The sequence below is a fragment of the Electrona antarctica genome, assembly GCF_951216825.1.
Source record: "Electrona antarctica genome assembly, chromosome: 16".
Taxonomy (NCBI): Eukaryota; Metazoa; Chordata; class Actinopteri; order Myctophiformes; family Myctophidae; genus Electrona; species Electrona antarctica.
The window spans coordinates 23,884,371-23,907,667 of record NC_136797.1 but is presented as its reverse complement, the minus strand read 5'-3'; the positions used below and the strand labels follow the sequence as shown (position 1 = coordinate 23,907,667).

Genomic DNA, 23,297 nt, shown 5'->3' with positions numbered 1-23,297 from the left:
GTCGCCCCCAAAGTGTGGTTCCAGGATCCAGACGGTGGATCTGTGATGCACACACACCAAGCACATTGGGCCCTATCTTGCGCCACCCCTTCCTTACCCCTTATCCCTAAACGTATTTGCCATTTTTTTACTATTTTGAAAAACATTTTAAAATAGTTCAACTACCCCGATCTACACCGACACATTGTGAGCTTGTAGATCGGCTATTTGAACTATTTTAAAAGGTTTTTCAAAATAGTAAAAAAATGACAAATAGGTTTAGGGATATAGCCCATTTGTCTCCAGACCCAGCCTTCTCCACGGTTCTACTGCTGTCAAAATACAGACATTTAGCTGCGTGTGTGTGCGCGCGTGTGTGTGTGCGTGTGTGTGTGTGTGTGTGTGTGTGTGTGTGTGTGTGTGTGTGTGTGTGTGTGTGTGTGTGTGTGTGTGTGTGTGTGTGCGTGTGTGTGCGCGCGCGCGTGTGCGTGCGTGCGTGTGTGTGTACCATGGAGTGTGATGATTTGATTGGCTGAGCACGGAATGTGATGATGTATGGTGATAAGAGCGCCCCTCACTTCACACGAGTGTGATTTATATTTGAAAACACTGGAGATCCTTTTCAAAAACGATTCAGCTTTCGAATAATGACTATGGACACGCTGATACCAGGGTATTGTCAGATCACTGACTGACTGTCAGATGTTCTTCCAGAGTAGTGAGGTCGTGACATCAGACTTTATCCCGACGTAAGCTTCTGGTCACCAGAGAGCTTAAACACTGGCTCAACAACAACGACAAAACAGTTCATACAGACAGGGAGACAAAAACATGTTAATTTACTGAAAAAGGAACTGAAGCCATACAAAAAAAATCACACCCGTGTGAACTGAGTGGTCTGACGTAATGTCTGACGTAATGAAATCACACCCGTGTGAACTGGGTGACCATAGCAACCATGCTCATTTTTTGGTACGAACAGACAGACAGACAGACAGACAGACACGTAAACTAACAAAGCCAGTCGTAGGAGTGGTTTACACCACTCAAAAACAGGCTTGGTAAACTTCAACTATGGATGGAGCTAAGAAACCAGCCCAGATGCTGCCTCCTTCTCTCCTCCTCAGAGCAGATAAACACCTTCTAGGCCGGGTTCAACCCATTTTGGGGCGGGAGCCCCTTTTGGTGTTTTAAGCATTCTGTTCTACTTTAGCTATTGAAAAATAGCAGATCTACAAGCTCGTAGCGCGGCACTTGGTGCCGCGCTACGAGCTTGTAGATCTGCTATTTTTTAAAAATCGTGAAAATGTGTCACAAATCTTTGAATATATATTCTTTCAGAGCACACGTTTTTAACTCAAATCTTTGCTTCTGAGGGGTTCCTGCCTGGAATAACATATTTTCAGATGGGGGTCGGTCATTTTTGGGGTCCTTGACATGAAATATTGAGCACCACTGATATAGAAACATGAGGTATTTCAGAAAGCTGACATTTTTTAAATGTCAACGTCAGGCCTAAATGGGTTAAAAGGACTGACCACCTGGAGGACGACACCAGCTCTGCCCCTGCACTAGCCAGGATGGATGAGTGTAAGGTGCTAAGGTCCTCTCCATCCTTTCCAAGGTACAGCTGAGTGTGCTGAAGGAGTGTGCAGCTCAGCTGGGCGGTGTGGTTGGCACAGCCATTCCAGCTTCCTATAACTCTTCTGGACACCATGGACAGGCACTCTGATTGTCCAAACTCAATATGTCATATGAGTGTCATATGATGCTATTTACAGACCTTTTGATCTGCTTTTAACCCATTTAGGCCTGACGTCGAAGTTTTAAAAATGTCTTCTAAATTCTGACAGTTTTCTGAAAGATGTTTCTGTATCGGTGGTGCTCAATATTTCATGTCAAGAACCCCAAAAATGATATGTAATTGGCCACCAACCCCCATCTGAAAATATGTTGTTCCAGGAACGCCTCAGAAGCAAAGATTTGAGTTAAAAACGTTCGCTCTGAAAGAATATACATTCAAAGATGTGTGCCACATTTTCACGATTTTTCAAAAATAGCAGACCTACAAGCTCGTAGCACGCCACTCGGTGGCGCGCTACGAGCTTGTAGATCTGCTATTTTTCAATAGCTAAATTATAACACAATGTTTAAAACACCAAAAGGGGTTCCCGCCCCAAAATGGGTTAACAAAGTGAACACAAACACTTATGCAATGCCTTCCAAGGACTACAAGTCAACAACAGACAGCACTTGGGTTTTATGGATTAAGGATTTTGTCCATCCATTGATGGATGGGGGGCAACAGTTCCTGCAGAGAACCTCCAGACGTCCCTCTCCAATATTAGCAATTTCTGAGGCGTTCCCATGCCAGTTTGGAGATGTAATATAATATACAACATCCAGAATACAAAAGGCAAAGAATTCAGAATGCAATAAGTATAACAAAAAATCACACCCATGTGAAGTGAGGGGCGCTAATATATTAAAGTCTAACTCATGTTGATTAGGTGACGTAATGGAGATGTAAAACAAACGGTGCCAACACAAACATTAAATGCCATTAACAATAAAGAGACAATATGACGTAATGAGGGACAATATGACGTACATTTTCCCTTCATTGTCAATGGCGTTTTTAAAACGAACATTGAACTAAAAACAAACATTAAACCAGTATATACAGGAGGCGCTAGCGCCCCTCGACAATACCCCACAGGGATGTGTCTTGTCCTCTTCTACAGATAAAACCACCTACAATAACTGTTTAACTCATTTTGGGCGGGAACCCCTTTTGGTGTTAGCATTATGTTATGCTTTAGCTATTGAAAAATAGCAGATCTACAAGCTCATAGCGCGGCACCGAGTGCCGCGCTATGAACTTGTAGGTCTGCTATTTTTGAAAAATGAATGTTTGAAAGTGAATGTTTTTAACTCAGGTCTAAATGGGTTAAATATGCTGATGACGTGGCCCCTGGAGGCCCCATGACAGATGAGCGTTCCGTGTCCACGTATAATGTTTTTGATTATTTTTGAGTGGTGCAAACCACTCCAACAACCAGCTTTGTCTGTACCCGTGTACCCGTGTATGTACCCGTGTACCTGTACGTGGCCCCAAAAAATTAGCATGGTAGCTATGGTTAGTGTGTGACGTCAGACCACAGCTGATCAGGCTATATAAGACCTTGCACCACTCAGTTCACACGGGTGTGATTTTTCATATATACTATTACATCTACCTAATGGGTAAATAGGTAAATTCCATTATCAGCTTCTACCAGCGAATGGCTTCTCAGATGGTTATGAATGATGAGTGCTCGGGGGGGGGACACTTCAACACAGACCGGGGCCGGGAGGCGAACCGGTGGTCCTTCTGATTGCAAAAATGCCAGACAACCTTTCTACCCACTCGTGGTACAACTTCTTCACAGAGAAAAGAAGATCGGTGCAATGCTCAGATCTCTATAACCTAACCATGCATAAAAAGAGGACCCTTCCCCTACCAAAGGGAAAAAAAGAATAACCCAACACAATCCACTGACAAATCTAGCCTGAAGCATCACACACATTTGTGGCAGCGGTGGCCGAACGGTTTGCGGAGCGGTCTTGATACCGGAAGGTTGCCAGTTTGTATCCCCGGACCGGCACGTTAAAACGTTAAAATTAGAAACAGATAATAGAGGGTATGCGCGTGACATCATCATCATACCCGGAAGTTATGCGGGAACGCCTACTGAGTGACAAAAAACGACTTTCTGGCCTTGTCAGCCCATACATCCAAACAGAAAAGTCATCCAAACAGAAAAGTCCTATTTGATTGCATTAAATTACTTTAAACAACATTAAATTCACTTTGCCACTCAATCTGCCATTCACTTTATGCATGCGCATACCCTCTATTCTATTAAAATACAAAGTTGAAAAACAACAGTGAAAGTCTTATATTTACTCACCTTTATAATCTTCTTCGGCCGGCAGACCAGAGGCACTCCACTGATCGCCAATTTGGGGTCATCGTCTGCGTGTTCTTTTAAGACCACCTGGTGAGTCAGACACGAGACGGCGCATGAGGAGCAATAGTTTCAGCTCTGGTTCGTACAAAAACGTACATGTTTTCAGTGATCTAGCAGTGCATTCTAAGCCTGATTTGCCACAAAGCATTGCATGCGTGCCACATTGTGAACTTGTAGATCTGCTATTTTCAGTGAGCATCACGGCACACAACCATGTAAAAAAAAATCTGGCCTTACCTTCATATCCTCCAGCAGGGCTTGTGCGTCCTCTATGCCCTCTGGGACACACTTCTTATTTTCAGGGAGGGCCTCCAGCTTCTCCACTAGGGCCTTGAGACCCTTCAGCTCAAACTCCGTCAAGTGAGTCCATTTACTGTGTGACTCTGACTCCAGGGAGTCTGACGGGTGTCTGGGTACATCCAGAGGGTGAGCAGAAGTCGGGATACAAGTGTCTTCTGAGTCATTGGATGAAACAGCTTTGAGGGGTTGTGGACTGCACAAGTCACCATTTTTGGTCTTTGGGTTATCAGGGGAGCAGGGAGTGCCCTCGGGGACTTTGTATGTTTTTTCATCTTGCTCATCCGTGGCCTGCATGTCACATGAGTCCTCCTCGTCCATGTCCTGGCTCCGGGAGTCAGAGAAGGGGCTCTCTGTACTTGTCTTTGCCTCAAGATCTGAAGGAAAGGAGAAGGGATGCCGTCACCATTGAGTTGCAGTAAAACACCCGTCATGTCCATCCACCAAAGATACAGTATCACTGCAATCCCTGTTAGTTGCCGTTGGAGAACGTTTTCAGTACATTTGAACATTATGTAGAATATGTAGAATTTTACCCATCCTAACTATCCAGTGCAGTGGGTCAACTTGTGTTAAACTAAGATGTTTCCCTGTGCTATGCTCTTGATTTGTATTGCCTCATGTTGTCATTGCTTGATGTCTGAATCCAAATTAAATTCAAACTAGTCTAATCTAAATCAAATGGTGTGCGTGCGTGCGTGCGTGCGTGCGTGCGTGCGTGCGTGCGTGCGTCTGTGTCTGTGTTTATGTGTGTGTGGCTATCTACTGCCCTTTCTGTATTATCCAGCAATGTTATGGATTCCATGTGGTGAAGGAGCTTTATTTCCACTCACCCATTATCATGGTCTCACTGCGAAACTCCTGAGAAAGGTAGGACCGTTTGGTCAGGCAGTGCACATACTTTTCCACGACATACCAGCAAATCTCATTGTAGAATGGGTAACGGAACTTGGAATGAACCTGAAACCACAGATCAGATTTGTCACAATCTGAGCAAATGTGAGACATCAATAAGCTACTCATAAAAGTATGAGTAGTCTTGAACTACAGTTTTTCTTTTCGTGTATTGCCTTTTCTTGGTCAGGTGAAACCTGACTAATGACAGCTCATGAAATGTAAGCGACCTAGTCATCAATGGAGCGAGCTAGTCATCAATGGGAGTCTCACCCCATGCCACCTAAGCCAATGAGAGTCTGACCCCATACTCTGAAACGCTGCCAGAAACGCCGCCAGCCAATCACGTAGTAGCGACTAGCGATCTACTCATGATTGCCTGCCTCCTAAGCTATGACACCTGCACCGCGGAAGGTCTGATTTCACCCAATCCCATATGCACACACACCGCAGCGGAGCGCGGCTAATGTTATGAGCTAAGTGGAGAGCAGGAAAGATGCACAACGGAGACAGCGTATGTTTCACCTGACAAATATGACTATGTAATATTTCGTGTTTTTTTATATATTCAGTATTCAGTCAGGACTGAGAGGTTGATTTATTTCCCCCGACAGCGACCATTCATCGATAATCAAATGTTTTCCTGCGATTCTCGATTATTAAATTAATCGAAAAAGGAATCGATAGAATAATTGCTAAGATAGTTTGCCATACACACAAACAATGACATTTACAGCCTATTTTCAGGGAACACATTTGCATCTCAACAGGCAACTACAGCCTCGTGCAAATACTATTTATCTCACAGAAACAAGGCCTCTGGGTCTATAATTATCTCACTGAGAGACAGTATTCCACATAAATCAACACTCTCAGGGTGATGCTCTTGTATTTTGAAGATGCATTTTCTGTCTTGAGATGTAAAAATAGAACATTCACTAATGGGCCAAATGGAACTGTTTCTCTGTTCATGGCTTCACAAAGAAATAAAACAAATAGTGTCACTCCATAAGCATAAACTTACACCTACCATCAGCTCTTTATCACAATAGAGCAGTGGTTCCCAACCTTTTACTGGACCAGGGCCTACTTGAAAATCTCCCAAGTCGATCGTAGACCACCCATCTGACTACTTGACCCATTTTGACCTGAGATCAGATTCTAAAAATGTCTTCTACATCCTGACAGTTTTCTGAAAAAGCTATGTTTCTATCTCAGTGGTTCTTCAATTTTTCAAAAATAGCAGACCTACAAGCTCGTAGCGCGCCACTCGGTGGCACGCTATGAGCTTGTAGATCTGCTATTTTTCAATAGCTAAAGCATAACATAATGCTAACACCAAAAGGGGTTCCCGCCCAAACTGGGTTAAAGTCATACTGCATTCATGCATAGCATTCATTTTAGTAGTGTTTTTGATGACACGTCTGTTGTCTGTGTGTTGCAACTATGATTCCCAGAATTCTGCACAAAACTAAAATGCTGCATGGTCCTACTACAGAGGCTATATTGGAAAACAACAGTGCTGTCACAAATGATATGTACCAGCGTCAGTGACATCATCGTTAGGCAGGTTTTATTTTATTTTTGTTGTAATGCGAGAACAATGGCTTCGATTATAGCATGGTATCTTTCCAGGAATATAAAACCTGCAGTTTCTATTAGGGCACTTTTGAACAAAAATAGCGAAAATAGCAGATCTACAAGCTCACAACGCGTCGCGCTGCGACACGTTGAGAGCTTGTAGATCAGCTATTTTTGGGGGCGCAACTCAGCACTCTTTAGTCTTTACCTAGTGGAGATGCGGTGTAACGACATGGATTTCTAAACAAATTTGTTCAGCGCAAAATACTGTGTTCAAGTTCAGGAGACTTCGGGGGAAAAAAAGCAATTCTCCTGAATGCTGCCTGCCGGCATGGCAAGGAAAGGAGTGGCACTAGCATTTCTTTCACCATAGTAAATGCTGCATTCGTGGTCTGGAAAGGGCAGTTGTTTGGGTAAAAGGGCCTTTGATGTCTATGTGTGCACGTCCCTGGTGTCGAGGAAATGTTTGGACTCCTACCTTAGTCCTGTTCTCTATCTCATAGATGGTAAGCTGCATGGGAATGTTAAAGCTGTGCAGGATGTTTCCTCCAAAGACCAGCGTGTCCTCAGGGGTGTAGACGGCATGGATCCACCCTTAAAACAACAGCACAAAGCGCATTCAAAGCACTGCATTATCAAACACACAAGACGGGGCGCCCGCTGGCCAAGTGGTCCAGGCGCATGCCACATAGAGGCTTTGGCTCGACAGCGCGTCGCGTGTTCGAGTCCCGTTCGTGACGACCTTTGCTGCGTGTCTCTCCCCTTCTCTCTCTCTGTCCATCTTCACTTGATACTATCAATAAAAAGGCAGAAAAGCCACAAACTAATCTTTAAAAAGAAAACACACACGACAACATTTGCAGGAGATAAGACACTGGAGCAGCACGGACATTCAGCTGCTTAGTAGAACAAGTGACTGATGTTTCGATCTTCCTCAGAGTCACCTGACAAAATATTTTAGACAAGCCGGCCAGAGGTTACGCATTTAACCGATACAATCATGCAATTTCACCTGAGGGGATGAAAAAGGTGTAGCCCTGTTTAAGTTCCACTCTCTGACACCCGTCCGCTCGGTCTCCCAGGAAGATGTCACTCTGTTTGCCAGACAGAACCCAGTCTTCATATAGGGCGAGGTTATGAGGGGTCGGAGGCACCAACCAAAACACCTGGAGAAGAGCGGTAGGGGATTTCCCTTTAGATTATCAATCATTAATCCTTTCAGGCTGGACATGAATGATAAACTGTTAAAAACACTCAAAGTTAATAGAAATGCTGTCAGACCCTGTCCTATCAGTTGATGTGTCTCATTCTCTCTACTTCTCTTCAATCTCTTGATTGACCTCTGCAGGTGTGTATAATGTGATCCCTCTCTATGGTGTTGTACAAGCACACACCACAGCAGTAACGCTGGGTTTTGCTGACACTGCAGCCAGCACAAAGACAAACTGGGGAACAGGCTCTTTTATACCAAGTGTTAGAGAAGCCTTTTATCCATCAGGCTTAAAAGAAGGTAGAGCTAATGTTACTAATTGATGAAGAACACCATCTATGGTGCTAGGTTTCATGAAGTCAACTCTGCACTCTGTGTCCATTTCCCCCCCTTCAACACCTAATCTCTTTGCCGAAAATAAATAGCAGATCTACAAGCGTACAACTGTGACGACGCGTTGGGATCTGCTAATTTTGGTGAAAGTTTGACCCAGAATATGGATGCTAGGGTTGAAGTGGTTAACCCATTTATAACTGATCCCGATTCTACAAATGCCTTCTAAATCATGATAGTTTTCTGAAAAACTATTTCTTGTCAAGTTCATGTATTTGGCCGCCGACCCCCATCTGAAAATATGCTGTTCCAGGGACCCCCCCAGAAGCAAAGATTTGAGTTAAAAACGTTATATTCCTGTTCCAAATTTGCGCTACATTTTCACGATTTATCAAAAATAGCAGACCTACAAGCTCGTAGCGCACCACTCGGTGGCGCGCTATGAGCTTGTAGATCTGCTATTTTTCAATAGCTAAAGCATAACATAATGTTTGAAACACCAAATAGGGGTTCCCGCCCAAAATGGGTTAAGTAGTACTCTTACATCCTAACAGAATGAGACTTTGTGTCTCATAATAATAACACCCGTAACAAAACAAGACTTACCTTTTGCCCCTTGAACACGTGATACCACACTGAAGTCCCCCCAAAATCAATGTGGAAGTCTGTGAAGCAGCCCTTCACGCTCATCAAACAGTACCTACAGAGAAAGAAACAACACGGACTAATAAAACAAGACTCATACATCATGCTGATGGCACGAATGCAGCCTCTTGTGATACATGTGTTAGCAATAAGACTGCATTTCTCTGACATTACAGATAGCAATTAAAACATGCACGCCAGCCATACATTTATACATTTTTCACCTCAGGTTATCTCCCCTCGGGGCTCAGGGGGATTATTGAGGAATGATTAGGTATCCATTGGATACAAAATGTTCAGTAACTCGGGGAGGAAAGAGAGGAACAACTCTATTTATAGAAACGGAGCTAGTCACCATGCAACTCTGGGGCAGAAGTGGGTGAGACAGAATGGGAACATTGTCATTATTAGTGATAGCAATGCTTATATTTTGTGCACTTATTCTTCTTTTGTTCTCTTTTATTTATTTTTTTAAGATTTCTTTTTTAAGTTACGTTTTTTTAAGATTTTTTTTAAAAAGTTTTTTCTTTAAGTTTTTTTTTTAAGTTAATTTTTATTAAGTTAAGTTTTTTTTTAAGTTAAGTTGTTTGTGTGTGTGTGTGTGTGCATGTGTGTGTGTGTTTTTGTGTGTGATACAGCTGCGCCCTCTGGTGGCGGGCGGGTGGTGTTACAGCGTGACACACACACACACACGCACGCACACACACACACACACACACACACAGACAGACAGACAGACAGACAGACATGATCTGCTGGGTGTCATAGTAAATGCTCACTGCGTTCGCAACTATTAGTTGACCATGATCCCCCTGAGATCTATACTAGGTCGGCTCCTTTTATCTCTCTACTTGGGGGTCCTTGAGGGAGGTTCCAGGTCGTCCCCAGCTAACTGATGGAGAGTTGGTAGACCAAATGGACCCCGTATTAGATCTTTAACTCTTGAGAGTGTCAAATTAAACCGGGTTGAATTAATTAAAAAGGCTTGAAAACCACTGCTCTACTTGAAGTCTCTTAGCCGAAAATAACACATCCACAAGATCTACAGTGTGTTTTGAGCTTGTAATTTTTGCAGTTCTTGACGAATGTTTGCCCCCATATTAGAGACACTAGGGTTCATGTGGTTATTAAATGTGGCCACTAGATGGCTGTCAGTCTTACTGTACATTCACTCATTTTACTGTATGGCACACTGACCTGTCACTGACCAGACATTCTCGTATATTGGTATCTATTATGTAAAACCTCCTGCTACTTAACGATAACCTAAACTCTACTCCATGCAGCAACTTACTTCTTAGGACATTTGCAATAATTATTTTATATTTCATGGCTTTTCCAAGACTGGAAACTGCATTCAAAATGTCAGGTTTACCAGAATACATGGGAAGCCTATATTGGTCTAACATCAGATCAGTAAAGGTCTGCTTCCTCATACTGATAGACCTGAGTTTTTGGGCGGGAACCCCTTTTGGTGTTAGCATTATGTTATGCTTTAGCTATTGAAAAATAGCAGATCTACAAGCTCATAGCGTGCCACCGATCTGCTATTTTTGAAAAATTGAAGAGCGACTGACAACATAGCTTTTTCAGAAAACTGTCAGGATTTAGAAGACATTTTGAGAATCTGATCTCAGGTCAAATTGGGTTAACAGCAGGAAGTACAGACAATTACATTGACTGAGGTAATGGCGAAAACTATTCAGACAGACTGCTCCAGATTTCTAGTTACGTCTGAATGCTGTCTGTTGATTTGGCTTCAAGATGTTTATAGGCCTATGCACTCAAGCAACAGCTGTTATAAAACAACTGCTTCTAAGCTGGAGAACCCTTCTGCCCAGCATCAAAATCAAAGGAAGTGTATGTGTGCAGTTCAATAAGAAAACGGTTTTTAAACTTTTTGTGTTAAGAAGACACACCACACCTATGATTCAGTCAATAATATTTTCATACTGAGAATAGCTGATCCATAGCTCATGTATCACAACACAACATGTGACACTTTAGCTTGCTATTTTCACTATATTTGAAAATGTGTTGAAATTGTGTGTGCGTGTGTGTGTGTGTGCACGCGCGTGCGTGTGTAATACATAGTAGTATGTACATATTGTATGTATATAGTATATTGCTTGCAATAATTATTATGTGTGCGTCACTCAAAATTCAACGGCACACCTGGACTAGTCTCATGGCACATTGTTTGGGAACCACTACATTAAGATGATTGAGAATCCCTTTATCAGGGTGGATTCATAACCCAGCAAGCCAAATGACGTCATGATGACGTCCTCCGGTGACGTTCAGGACTAGGCCAGATCACAGCCCATATGTGGATGATCTTTACGTCATTTCCAGGACAATCGAGACGTCACTAATTCGTCAAAAAAACAGGAACAATTGCGCAGTGTTTACCTAGTGGCCTGTTTACAGTGCTGTGAAAAAGTACACCCCATTGCAACTACATTTACAACATTGATGGCATCGTTAATGTTACTCCAGCACTATAAGCTGCAATGACAAGGCAAAGCATGTTTTGCAATCTTTTATTCAGCAAAAATAAAGAGAAACAGAGTGAAAAAAGAAGTACACTCCCATGGTTCAATCGCTGGTGCTGCCTCCTTTGGCAGACAGATCTGTAGATGTCGAAATTTCTTGTATCCTTCATTGTATCAATCTCTACATCGGTCAGTACAAGATTAACATCATCTGGGCTCAGCGGTTCCTACACTTTTTAGCCCATGCACCCCCTTCTACATCCAGACACAGATGACGCACCCCCAAAGCCTTACACTTAAAAAAAGACAACCTAGTCTAGTCTAGTGGTATTTTCACATTAACTTTAATCAAATAATGAGAAAACTTGCCAAAATGTACAATAGGCCTCTCACATTCAAAATAGTGGGATAATAATATAATGTGAACATTACTGTGATCACATTGGCGAGCCCACAATGAAGCTGTCAATCATAGCAGCAGTTATTAAACATATAACACCTAATGTATTAACTATAGAGGGTATGCGCGTGACATCATCATCATACCTGGAAGTTATGCGGGAATGCCTACTGAGTGGAAAAAACCTACTTTCTGGCCTTGACAGCCCATACATCCAAACAGAAAAGTCCTATTTGATTGCATTAAATTACTTTAAACATTAAACATTAAATTCACTTTGTCACTCACTTTGCCACTCGATCTGCCATTCACTTTATGCATGTGCATACCCTCTATTAAGGCTATCATAGCAGCAGTTATTACACAGTATAGTAGTATAACACCAGTAATTTTAATCAAATCGCAACTCCTCTTTCATGATTCCTGTACAGTTGCAAATATGCAGAACTCACCAGTTAGTTAGGCTGTCAGGAAATGAAGTGATTGTGGAATAATTTATTTATTCAAACGTACTAAAAGATTACAAATATTTTCTTTCATGTTTTTATATCTTACATTCTTACATCTTACATTCTGAAGTAATATATTTTTATTTATTTTTAATAATTATAACACCAGCAGCGCCATTACACTATTAATGTCATACACCCGCCAAGACAGCTCACAGTTGGGAATCCCTGTTTAGCTCATTGTAGTGTTGAAAGGTAGCCTTAATTTAAAAGCCGGTTGTGTTGAATTGAGGATTAGGTTTCCCTACAGCTAATCTCTCAAAAAAGATTCTGTCAACAGCAGAATCTGTACCAGTACCACTGCCTTAAACATGTAGTGTTGTTGTTAGTAGGAATAAACACAGAAGCACCCGGGAGGAAGTGGACTAAGAAAGGGGAGGAGCCAAACCGAGTTCCTGTTTCTAAAAAGGAGGTGGTGCCCCCAGAGGCACCGAATGGGTTCGCAGATTGCCATACAATAACTGTGTTGACAAAATGGTGTGTATTTACTTTTTCACAGTCTTGTATTTGACCAACTTAATATCTTTACAATTAAATGAAGAAAAAAAATTCATCAACCCAAAACGATATGTCCAAAGAGAGCATTCTTGGACAGCACTGGAATGTGCACACACACCTGAGACATGAATAAATGGAAATTCTTCCAAAAGGGACATACCTCTGCACTTTTGGGTACTTCATTTCTGAGATGACATTGCTAGAGTCAGTTTGGCTTTCTTTCAGATCAGGTGGCCACATGTTGTCCACCCAATCCACTAGATCTACCTGTGAGAAAGCAAAGGAAAACTGCACCATAAACCTTGTGGGACAGTAGCACCTGGAATCGATTTGTAAAAAAAACTCTTAACCACTCATGCCATACATTGTTGTACAACAAATACAGGTTGAAGATACTCTAATACTTTTTAGTTTTTTAAACAAATGAAAATATTTGACAAAAAATGGATTGCAGGGATATTGCGTTTAACTTTTTGTTGTTAAATTGTGATATTCTCAAATATAAATATGAAATATATCAGATAAGATAGTCTACTGCATTTCCCAAAAGGAAACGCATGCATTTAATTCAGTGTGACCAGAAGCAGAGATAACACAGTCAATCAAAATGATTGATCAGAGGTGGGATAACAAATGCAGAGGCATGATGCATCTAACCTGACTCCGCCAGATGGGGCAGTAGAGAGTACACTGGGGAACCCAGTGTACTCAGGTTATGATGCATCCCCCTCAGGCAAATTCCTGAGTGGCACTACAAATGCATCTGCTGCGTTCATTCATTTATTGCGCTTTTACACAAGCAATTTCTGGCAAAAAAAAGGTATTTCACTCTAAGTTAAAGCTGCTATAAGCAATAATATGTCAAAATATGAATTACCTTTTTATTTTTATTTTTTTTGGTATTCAGACAGCCAGCAATGGGTAGAACCCTCCCAAAAAGAATGTAGTCTCTGTGACACATCTAGGGGCCGCAATCTGCATTCAAAGATGTTCCTAGAAGCTTTGTCATTGGTCGAAAAACACCTGGTCGCAGTGACTAACCAATCAGAAAGCAGACAGGCAAATCGACCAATGACAAAGCTTCTAGCAAAATCTTTGAATGCAGATTGCGGCCCCTAGATGTGTCACAGAGACAACACTTTTTTGGGAGCGTTCTACCCATTGCTGGCTGTCTGAATACCAAAAAAAATAAAAATGTCATTCAAATTTTGACATATTATTGCTTATAGCAGCTTTAACTTAACACTCCATATTTTGCTGTGCAGGCAGCGGTGTCATATTACCACAGTGGGACGCTTGATGAGGTTCTCCAACTTGGTGTGGCTGAACTCTAAGCTGATGACATTGAAAAGTGTGTCCCGCTCTTCCTCAGGAGTCTCATAGTAGCGAACAAACTGAGCCATGCTCATTTCAGAACCTTTCTGAGTGCTCACGTCCATGACGTCAACAGTACGACGACTGCCTTAAGAAAAAAGCATGACAAATGCTTAGGATTAAACTATTTTGGACTTCGAAATTCATAGACATAATAAGCAAGCTGTCTTATTTCAACATATTGTGTTTGCGACTACTATTCATTCATTATGAGTAGATATGCCTTGTAATACATGTCCTTCACCAGTATCGTCACTAGATGGAGCAAGCAAATATACAATCTTATTCAGCCTATTCCCTCCATTGGTATTGTAAAAGAATTACATTTGAGACTATATGATAATTTTATCTAATATTTTAAAATCGACAAGAAAAATATACTAACTATATATTAAAGAACCATTGCAGCACAATTAACTTACCAACTAGGCCTTTAATTTCACTAACAGTGAATTCTGGATCAGGCATTCTACAGAAATTGAAAAGAATCACACACACACACACACACACACACACACACACACACACACACACACAAAAGAGAGTGTCAGAGACAGGTTGCACTAACCACAGAAATGTGTTAATATCACAACAATCATCACATTGTAATGTAATTTCTTCTCTTACCTGATCCCTAGTCCATCTTTCTGTATGAAAATGAGTGGTATCCTGAGAGCTTCTCTCTGAACATATTCATAAGTGAATTCTGTAAGCACAAGTGAATGATTGTGAATATAGGCCTATGCTACTTCGTGTCATATGAAGCACCCAGAAGCAGTAAATCAAATGAAACATGATGTCAGATGTGGGCCTATTACCTTTACCCTCCATCACGTGAACGAAGTTTGCATTGTAACTATCACTGGAGAGTTTCTCCTCCACGCTGAATCCTCGTACGTTTGCAATTGTTTCCTCCACGTCTGACATATCTTCATTTTCGCCGTACATTTTCCGACAGATGGAGCGCTACCAATGAAAACGAGAAGGCGTTCATGAACAACTCATGACAACAAAAACGCTAGTAGGAACACGTGTGGCAGGACTCAGGAGGAGTAGCCTACCATCGTGACTTTTAAAAGTATCATCATGACTAAAGCATCATTTAGAATCCACTGTCGCTTGCCCACACACCACAAGAGACGATGCTGATGATGTTGTGAGCTTGTAGATCTGCTCTTACTTGGCTGCAGAGCAACACTACCAATTATACAGAATAATTAAACTGTAAAGGCACAATTATGACAGATGTAGAAAGGTCAAATTAGAGGCTCTGATTTAGAATAGAAGGGGTAGGCCTGTGTATTCTATTTTTGCTGTAACTTGGATGTTTACGTTAAGTTATGGGAGCAATATCACACACACACATGTTCTTTAGGCGTGACATAACATTCCGTTCACACGTTTCAGGAGTTCAGTGTAGGGCTAGTCTACACACATCGACCTGGATCCATAGCATGTCGATAACACACAATAATTAAACCATACAAACGGACATAATGAAACTATATATGCATGCAAAGTCTGAGCATATAATAAATCAACCTTTTTCCTTCACATCTGAGTGAAACTCCGGCCTGACAAACACAACATGCATTATACATTATTAACGTTAGCGTTGCTAACTAATTAGCAGGGCTACCTGTCTCGTTTTTTTATATAATCTATAGCTTTTGCGTCCAAGCGTCCATAAATGAAAGCCTTTCCATACCAGTTTGCGTCCAGACTCGGCAGAGCACGTATCCGCGGTGCTGTGCGCCATTGTCCGACACACAAACAGCATCCAGTCGCCACACTCACTTTCCGGTGGAAAACATGATCTTTTTAGTTTTCACAGAGGAATAAATCACTTAGCTGTAGCTTTCTGGTTCAAAACAAGGGGAACCATGTTTTGTGTTGTATTACGTCATCGCCAACAAGAACCAAAACATTGTTGGTGGACAACGTCATATGCATGTCATCATGGTTTCACTTCTTCATTTTTATTTATTTTTCGGGGATAATATCGCACATAGCATTGGTTACAAAAAATAATATATATAGGCCTATATGCTATAATACATATATAAATGAATCATACAAAAATAACATGTAATTTGCTTATTTAATAATTTCAACATGAAATGATAAAGATCATTTAAGAGCTGCAGTGAATATGTCAATATGTATACAACAGTATCTTTCATTCTGATCGTTATTATAGTGTAATACAACAACAACAACATGTGTGTCTTTGACCATAACCTAGGATGATATGAGAGAATCAGAGAATAACGTTAAAGGAAATGACTCCAGCTGTGAGGTGGATGCATGTAGGTTAATTACTACTCAAGTATTAAAGCAAGTGTTTCCAGTTTCCACTTCTACGTAAAATCAACAATTTATTCCAGCGGATGTCCTCTCTTCTAACCAACCCGCACAGAGTTGTGGGTAATATAAGCCCGCCGATCTACAAGCTCACAACGCTTCGCGCTAGCGACGGGCTGTGAGCTTGTAGATCGGCTATTTCCCGCATTCGACACCGTCGCACGACGAAGTATCACGCTTTTAAGGTGCAGGGCCCCAAGCAAGCACGCACCACACGCTCGTCGCTCGACTCCGGCGATGAAGAATAACTTGTATGCGGTCTGAATATAACTGCAGCTTGCGATACAACTTTTTTTTGAACGACTGACATGTGAACACCTGGCTGCTTTGCAGAGTGCCGATCAGACAGAACAACAGGGAATAGGGACGTCGCCTGTTGCTGGACCAGTCCTTTGAACGACACAATGGGTCTGGACGAGCATTCACTGCAGGCTCTATCTTGGAGGAAGCTCTACTTGAGTCGAGCAAAACTGAAGGCTTCTAGTCGGACATCTGCTTTACTTTCTGGATTTGCCATGGTAACGTATGCCGTTCTCTCACTCAGCCATTGCTTCCTCGCCTGGCTACAGATTGGATCATGCATATGACAAGTCAAGATGTGTTGGCTATATATAGGCTATAGTTTCTGATCATGTAAGTTACGTTGCTGAATGTGATGTTGTTTTCGCCTGTCTTTTCCAGGTGGCAATGGTGGAAGTACAACTGGACACCAGCTATCCATACCCACCGGGTCTCCTCATTGCATTCAGTGCTTGTACCACTGTGCTTGTGGCTGTTCACCTATTTGCTCTGATGGTCAGTACCTGCATTTTGCCCAACATTGAAGCCGTCAGCAATGTGCACAACCTCAATTCCGTGAATGAGTCCCCGCATGAGCGAATGCATCGACACATTGAACTGGCCTGGGGCTTTTCTACTGTTATCGGCACCCTGCTTTTCCTGGCTGAGGTGGTGTTGCTCTGCTGGGTCAAATTTCTACCTATTAAGCCCAAGGGGGCTGCCAACAGCACCGCCATGTCATCTGGTGTGGCTGCTGCCATCACCTCCACCTCCATCATGGTCCCTTTTGGTTTGGTCTTCATTGTCTTTGCAGTTCATTTCTATCGCTCCTTGGTGAGTCACAAAACGGACAGACAATTCCAGGAGCTGGAAGAGCTGTCCAATCTTACCAGGCTACAAAACGAGTTGGACCACAGAGGAGAGCAGTCCTCAATGCTGCAATCTCCCAGCTTCCCATAGACAAAGTGTGCTGGTTGCACTCTCACGGGTGTGCGTTAAAGCGAGGACATTAGTTGGTGTTTAACCGTACATGATTGAAGATAACACACCTAATTGTTGTTCAGTTCACTGTTTTGAAAGTGTTTGCACTTTTAGACATTTTTAAAATGATGTTAATATGATTGATGATGAATCAACTGTGAACACGCACATTTGCCATAATTGCATGTAACTTGAAATCAGTATGATCAGTATGAAAATGTCTTAACTGTGAATCATGGTTTGATTTACCTCATAAGGTATGGCATCAGTGTTTCCCCTGTTAATTATCTGTATGCCAGTCACCCATCCTTAAAATACTTCATATTTATTTATTAATTCCCTCTTGAGGTTTATGAACCACTGTTTCTTTCTTTCTTTTTTTCATACTGTGTATTTTGAATTGCTCAGTATATGACCATTAGGATTCTGTGTATATATATATTTTTTATTTTGCTGCTTTTTTCTCTTGGAGATCAGTGTTTAATTGTAATGCCTGTCTTTCTGCTTACCGTACTTTACCTGCCAAAATGTAGTGCATATTATATGTGCTGCAATTCAAGCACATAGTGTTAAATAAATACTTTTTACCATATTGGTTCCTATAGGCTGAATTTACTGTTACACATTACATGACAAACCACAACCAGACATTGATTGCCTAGTTTACATTTAAATTATTCAAAATTAAGATTTCTACGACATTAATTCGACATTAATTCTGTAGTCCAGGGCTTAATACAAATCTGCAAAAGTGACATACACTGACACCACGCTAGACAGGAACGCCCAAAAACGTCACATCCGGAATTTTCTATGGCTGCCAATGCAACTTGGTCCAATCCTTAATCACATACGGACAAACATCTATGCCGATGCTATCTAACTTGCGAACGTATGGCATTGCAAATACGTTTGATAATCGCTACTCTGCTCAATATTGTTTTGAAAATGCCGCAAATTGCATTGCAGTGAACGAGCGAAAATCACAACTTCCCCCGTTTGTGGGCGGAGTCACAGTTTGAGGCGCTGTTTACACGCCGTGGTGTCAGTGTTTACACAACATTGTAACAAACAAGCTTTTAGCCTTTGTACCTGCTCCAAACCAAATTCTGCCTCTTACAATCAAAACAGGATCCCTGTGTATATATTATCTTTTTAAGACTGGCTATACTGCAACTCAGTCAGTTTACTGTCACTTATCCACATGTATATGGCTGAACACATTTTCACGGACCAAGGATAGTGCTATCACAAAAATACCATATACTGAATGTATTCTCATCACAAAACATAGCCTACTACACAGTCAGGAACAGCATACCACACAGGAAATTACAACACAAAAATGGGGTGGATCTGTCTGGCATGTTGTGACTACTGATGTTTAACAGCCACTGCCACAAGTACATATTGAGCGCTGTAGATTGAATCCGGGGGCTCAAATTGTTATCCCTCAGGATTATCTCACTATCCCTCAGGATTATCTCACTATCCCTCAGGACCACATTAGAATTAGAAATAAGTGTTTTATTATGTGTACATCCTGAGTTGAAGTTGTGTTGAAACTTGTATTCTATTACCAAAACTAAATCAAGCACATTGTAACATTCTTTGCATATAACACAGTATATACATAATGCAGTGTCACTGCAATTATAAAAATTAAAATAATGAATAATATATTTACTCTGCCTCCATCTGAAAATGGTGTGCTGTAGTCTACAATTTCAACCCCACAAATAAAACAGTAGTTACTGCTAAATTGTCCTCATAAATTGCTCGTAAATTCAACAGTCCTCATAAATTCAACATAGCTACTATATGGACATAAGCATGAACTGTCTGTGATAAATGTTCCAGTTATTCTCTTTACCAGGTCTGCCAAAATGCATTTTGCACCCCAAACTACAGCTGTTTAAAAGCACTTTTACCATGTGTCCCTTGATTCTAAAATGATAAATGTTTTCCTGCTAGAATGTCTTAGTTGTAAAACCGAAAAGTAAAAAAGAAATGTGGTAGTGCTTTCAGATTCTCCATTATGATGTAACAAACACCCACCCACTGCCCGAGTGCACCAAGGAATAGTACAGGAGGCTGTTTATAGGCCTACCAGCAGAATAACTCATCCTCCAGATCTCTGAAGGGACAGACAAGACGAAATGAGATTCTAGCTTTATATGACCATGAACACTCATTCGATTGTCAAAACCATATCTATAGTCCATATCTAGTCAACTCCAGTAACAGTAGCCAGAGGTGATTATCTGTTTTGGTCAATGGCCTATATATTCCATTTTAGAGTCAGTAGATGTGTTTTAATCATGCAGCTTTATAATCTGTAAGACAACATGATACTGAGGAGTGATACAATCTTGAATTCATGATAGCAGGTTATTGTGTGTCATCATACCCGGAAGTTATGTGGGAACGCATACTGATTACTGAGTGGCAAAAAAACAAACAAAAAAACGTTCTGACCTTACGCTACAGCCCATACATCCAAACAGACAAGTCCTATCTGATTGCATTAAACAACCTAAAAACGACCTTAAACTCAACTCGATTTGCCACACACTTTATGCATACCCTATTGTAAGTCCTGTTAAACTATGGTTGTGCATCAAGGTTTTGGTATATGCTGGTGATCTTCTTATATGTCAACAGTGCAGCACTGATTGTGGTAGACGGATTGGGCTTCCATCAAAACCAATGATGTATCCAGCAGGTATACCTTGAAAAACACAATTATTCACATTTTGAGTGGTAAAAAAAAAAAACATCACAAAAAAATAGTATGATTATAAAAAGAGGAAATAGATGTCAACAAATTCAAAATATACCTTTGGAATTGGATACGTTGTTGGCATTGGTGCTTCATCTCTTCCGAAATCAGACAGAGTTCCCGTTTTAGCCACTCCATCCACCCAAAACCCATCGTAAAGCTGACCTTTGTTCAGATAGTGGAACTTTCCATAACCATTCTTCTTCCCATCTTTCCAGGTTCCTTCGTAACTGTTTCCATTTGCTTTAATACAAGGAAGTCAAATGTTAGCATTCACTAGACTGCCTTGATGAATTCTAAATCAAAATATGAAGAATAATGCAATATGTAGATTTGCTGGGGAGGATGGGGGATCCATGCCCATGCTTTTGATATCCCCGCCTGTTTTATCCCTGCTTCTGGTCAGACTGAATTAAACAACACGCATTTTGTTTTGGAAAATGTATACCGTCTATGATTGATATTTATGTTTGATAATTTTGCCACATACTTAGGTGACCATATAGTCCCCCAGAGCCCTACTAGGCCCTCTAATTTCCATACCAAATACATTCCCGACATTTTATGATTTTTGAAGAAATCTTCTTTTCTTTTATAATTCAACATTTTTGAAAAAAGCAGATCTAAAAGCTTCTTAATTGTCTATTTCCGCGATTTGTCCTACAACAAAGTATAAAGAGCATAAGTGGGTAAGGAAATTAACCCCCTCTTTTTTCTTTTTACTTTAGCAAATTGAAGCCTGGTCATCGTTCTCACCAAATCGAAACGTCCCCTGTCCGTGATGTTTGCCCTCTATCCACTCTCCCTCATATATGTCTCCATTGTCATTGTGCATTCGTCCCCATCCACTCCTTTTATCTTCAGACCAATGTCCCTCATAGACAGCCGAGTTACTGTAGAAGAATGTCCCGTATCCCTGTGGAGGATGAGAGAACATTTTGTAAAACCTAAGGAGTGGGTGTTGAACAGTGTGTATGGGGATCTGTGTTTCAAATACATACGTGTTTCTTGGCATTTTTCCAGCCACCTGAGTATTTTCTTACATACTCATTGGATCCTGGTAGTAGTTTGCTGTAAGTACCATATCCATCACTTTTTCCATTTTTCCAGTCACCTTCATAGATGGCCCCATCCTTCTTATAAATGTGAGTACCCTTTCCTAGACAAAATGAACGGTCTAATATATTAGCTGTTGTGTACGGTGTACGCAGAAATATCTGCCATGATAAGCAATTTGACAATCATAAATCTCTCATTAGTTAAAACCTATTTTGTATGTGCATTTCATATCATATTTGATGTTATCACAGTCTCGAGGCTTTGAACATTGCCCATTCCTGTTCAATGTCCCCCCCAGGGATGCCAGAGAAGTCCCGCCGGAGGTGGGAGTTGAAATCCTTCCGGACAGAGGTCTCCTCCAAATGTTCCCAGTTCACCCGCACTACACGCCTCCGCCATCTGAACCAACTCACCACCAGATGGTGATCAGTTGACAGTTCAGCCCCTCTCTTTACCCGAGTGTCCAGAACATACGGCCTCAGATCAGCTGACATGATTACAAAATTGATCATTGATCTTTGGCCTAGGGTGCTCTGGTAGTGGTACCAAGTACACTTATGACAATGAGCATCCTTATGCTTGAACATCATGGTGTTTGTTATGGTCAGTCCATGACTATTGACTAGCACAGAAGTCCAATAACAAACCACAAATCAGATCCGGGAGGCCGTTCCTCCCAATCACACCAGCCCAAGTATCTCTGTCATTGCCCACATGTGCATCTGGCATCTCCCTTAGAGATAGAGTGAGAAGTTCAATCACGCGAGAGAGACTCGGAGTAGAGTCGCTGCTTCTTCGCTTGGAAAGGAGCCAGCTTAGGTGGTTCAGGCATCTGGTTAGGATGCCTCTCGGGCGTCTCCCTATGGAGGTCCTCGAGGCATGTCCCATGATCTGGGAGGAGACCCTGGGGCAGACCAAGGCACAGTTGGAGGAAACACATCGACTCACTGGCCTTGGAACGTCTCGGGATCCCCAGGAGGAAGTCACTAATGTTGCTCTGGAGAGGGAAGTCTGGAGCACTCTGGTGGAGTTGTTGCCCCCGCGACCCGACTATGGATAAGTGCTTGAAGATGGATGGATGGATGGATAGTCTATATAGAATCCATATTGTCAGAGGCAATTTCCCTTTCATTCTCAGCGTTCCTATAATGGTCTATGGCCTTCAAACCATATTTTCTCAAATGAAATTGATATTTTGCCGTGAACACAGTGAACAAGGTCAATCATGCCACGGCCACTGAGGATAGTGGTTAGGAAGTGGAGTTGTAGTTTTCACATTCACTGCCTCATCACTGGCATGTCATAGATACACAGAATATTGCTCGGTTTTATGGTTACGGTTTTATATGAACCCTACAACAGATTAAAAGTATAGATAGTGTTGTTGTGATAATGCCAGACTGCCATTTACCATGCTTCTTGTTATCCATCCATTCTCCTTTGTATTCATCTCCATTGACGGAGTAGACTGTGTGTCGCAGTCCACATTTCTGTGCCTTTATGTCCCATCGTTTGGCCAGTGGTGGGTCTTTTTGAACTTTTTTCAAATATGGCATGGCTTGAGCTACTGTAAAGGTCAAATATAGAACAGAATAGCATGATCT

The 23,297-nt window shown here is 41.5% G+C and overlaps 3 protein-coding genes across 3 annotated transcripts in view; 1 reads left to right on the top strand and 2 right to left on the bottom strand.

Moving 5' to 3' along the window:
* The window catches only part of kdm2bb (lysine (K)-specific demethylase 2Bb), a gene marked incomplete at its 3' end in the record, with an annotated part of 48,370 nt that extends 32,326 nt beyond the window's left edge, over window positions 1–16,044 (bottom strand). The window contains exons 1-12 of the mRNA XM_079524313.1: window positions 15,937–16,044; window positions 15,047–15,194; window positions 14,856–14,934; window positions 14,647–14,697; window positions 14,138–14,312; window positions 13,015–13,121; window positions 8,914–9,007; window positions 7,777–7,930; window positions 7,243–7,358; window positions 5,123–5,249; window positions 4,230–4,666; window positions 3,933–4,019 (exon numbers count right to left, since the gene is read on the bottom strand). Coding sequence (XP_079380439.1) covers window positions 3,933–4,019; window positions 4,230–4,666; window positions 5,123–5,249; window positions 7,243–7,358; window positions 7,777–7,930; window positions 8,914–9,007; window positions 13,015–13,121; window positions 14,138–14,312; window positions 14,647–14,697; window positions 14,856–14,934; window positions 15,047–15,194; window positions 15,937–16,008 — 1,647 coding nt within the window. The 5' untranslated portion in view covers window positions 16,009–16,044. The remainder of the gene's footprint in view (window positions 1–3,932; window positions 4,020–4,229; window positions 4,667–5,122; window positions 5,250–7,242; window positions 7,359–7,776; window positions 7,931–8,913; window positions 9,008–13,014; window positions 13,122–14,137; window positions 14,313–14,646; window positions 14,698–14,855; window positions 14,935–15,046; window positions 15,195–15,936) is intronic.
* A 717-nt stretch (window positions 16,045–16,761) lies between these two features.
* Window positions 16,762–18,444, top strand: orai1b (ORAI calcium release-activated calcium modulator 1b). The gene is made up of 2 exons (XM_079524431.1): window positions 16,762–17,110; window positions 17,274–18,444. The coding sequence occupies exons 1-2, from the start codon at window positions 16,997–16,999 to the stop codon at window positions 17,829–17,831; spliced, it is 672 nt and encodes a 223-aa protein (XP_079380557.1). The 5' UTR covers window positions 16,762–16,996; the 3' UTR covers window positions 17,832–18,444.
* Window positions 18,445–20,471: 2,027 nt separating this feature from the next.
* morn3 (MORN repeat containing 3) lies at window positions 20,472–23,251 on the bottom strand. Its single transcript, XM_079524794.1, has 5 exons — window positions 23,105–23,251; window positions 21,636–21,793; window positions 21,391–21,550; window positions 20,693–20,877; window positions 20,472–20,583 (listed from the first exon to the last, which is right to left on the bottom strand). The coding sequence occupies exons 1-5, from the start codon at window positions 23,247–23,249 to the stop codon at window positions 20,503–20,505; spliced, it is 729 nt and encodes a 242-aa protein (XP_079380920.1). The 5' UTR covers window positions 23,250–23,251; the 3' UTR covers window positions 20,472–20,502.
* Window positions 23,252–23,297: the final 46 nt, after the last annotated feature.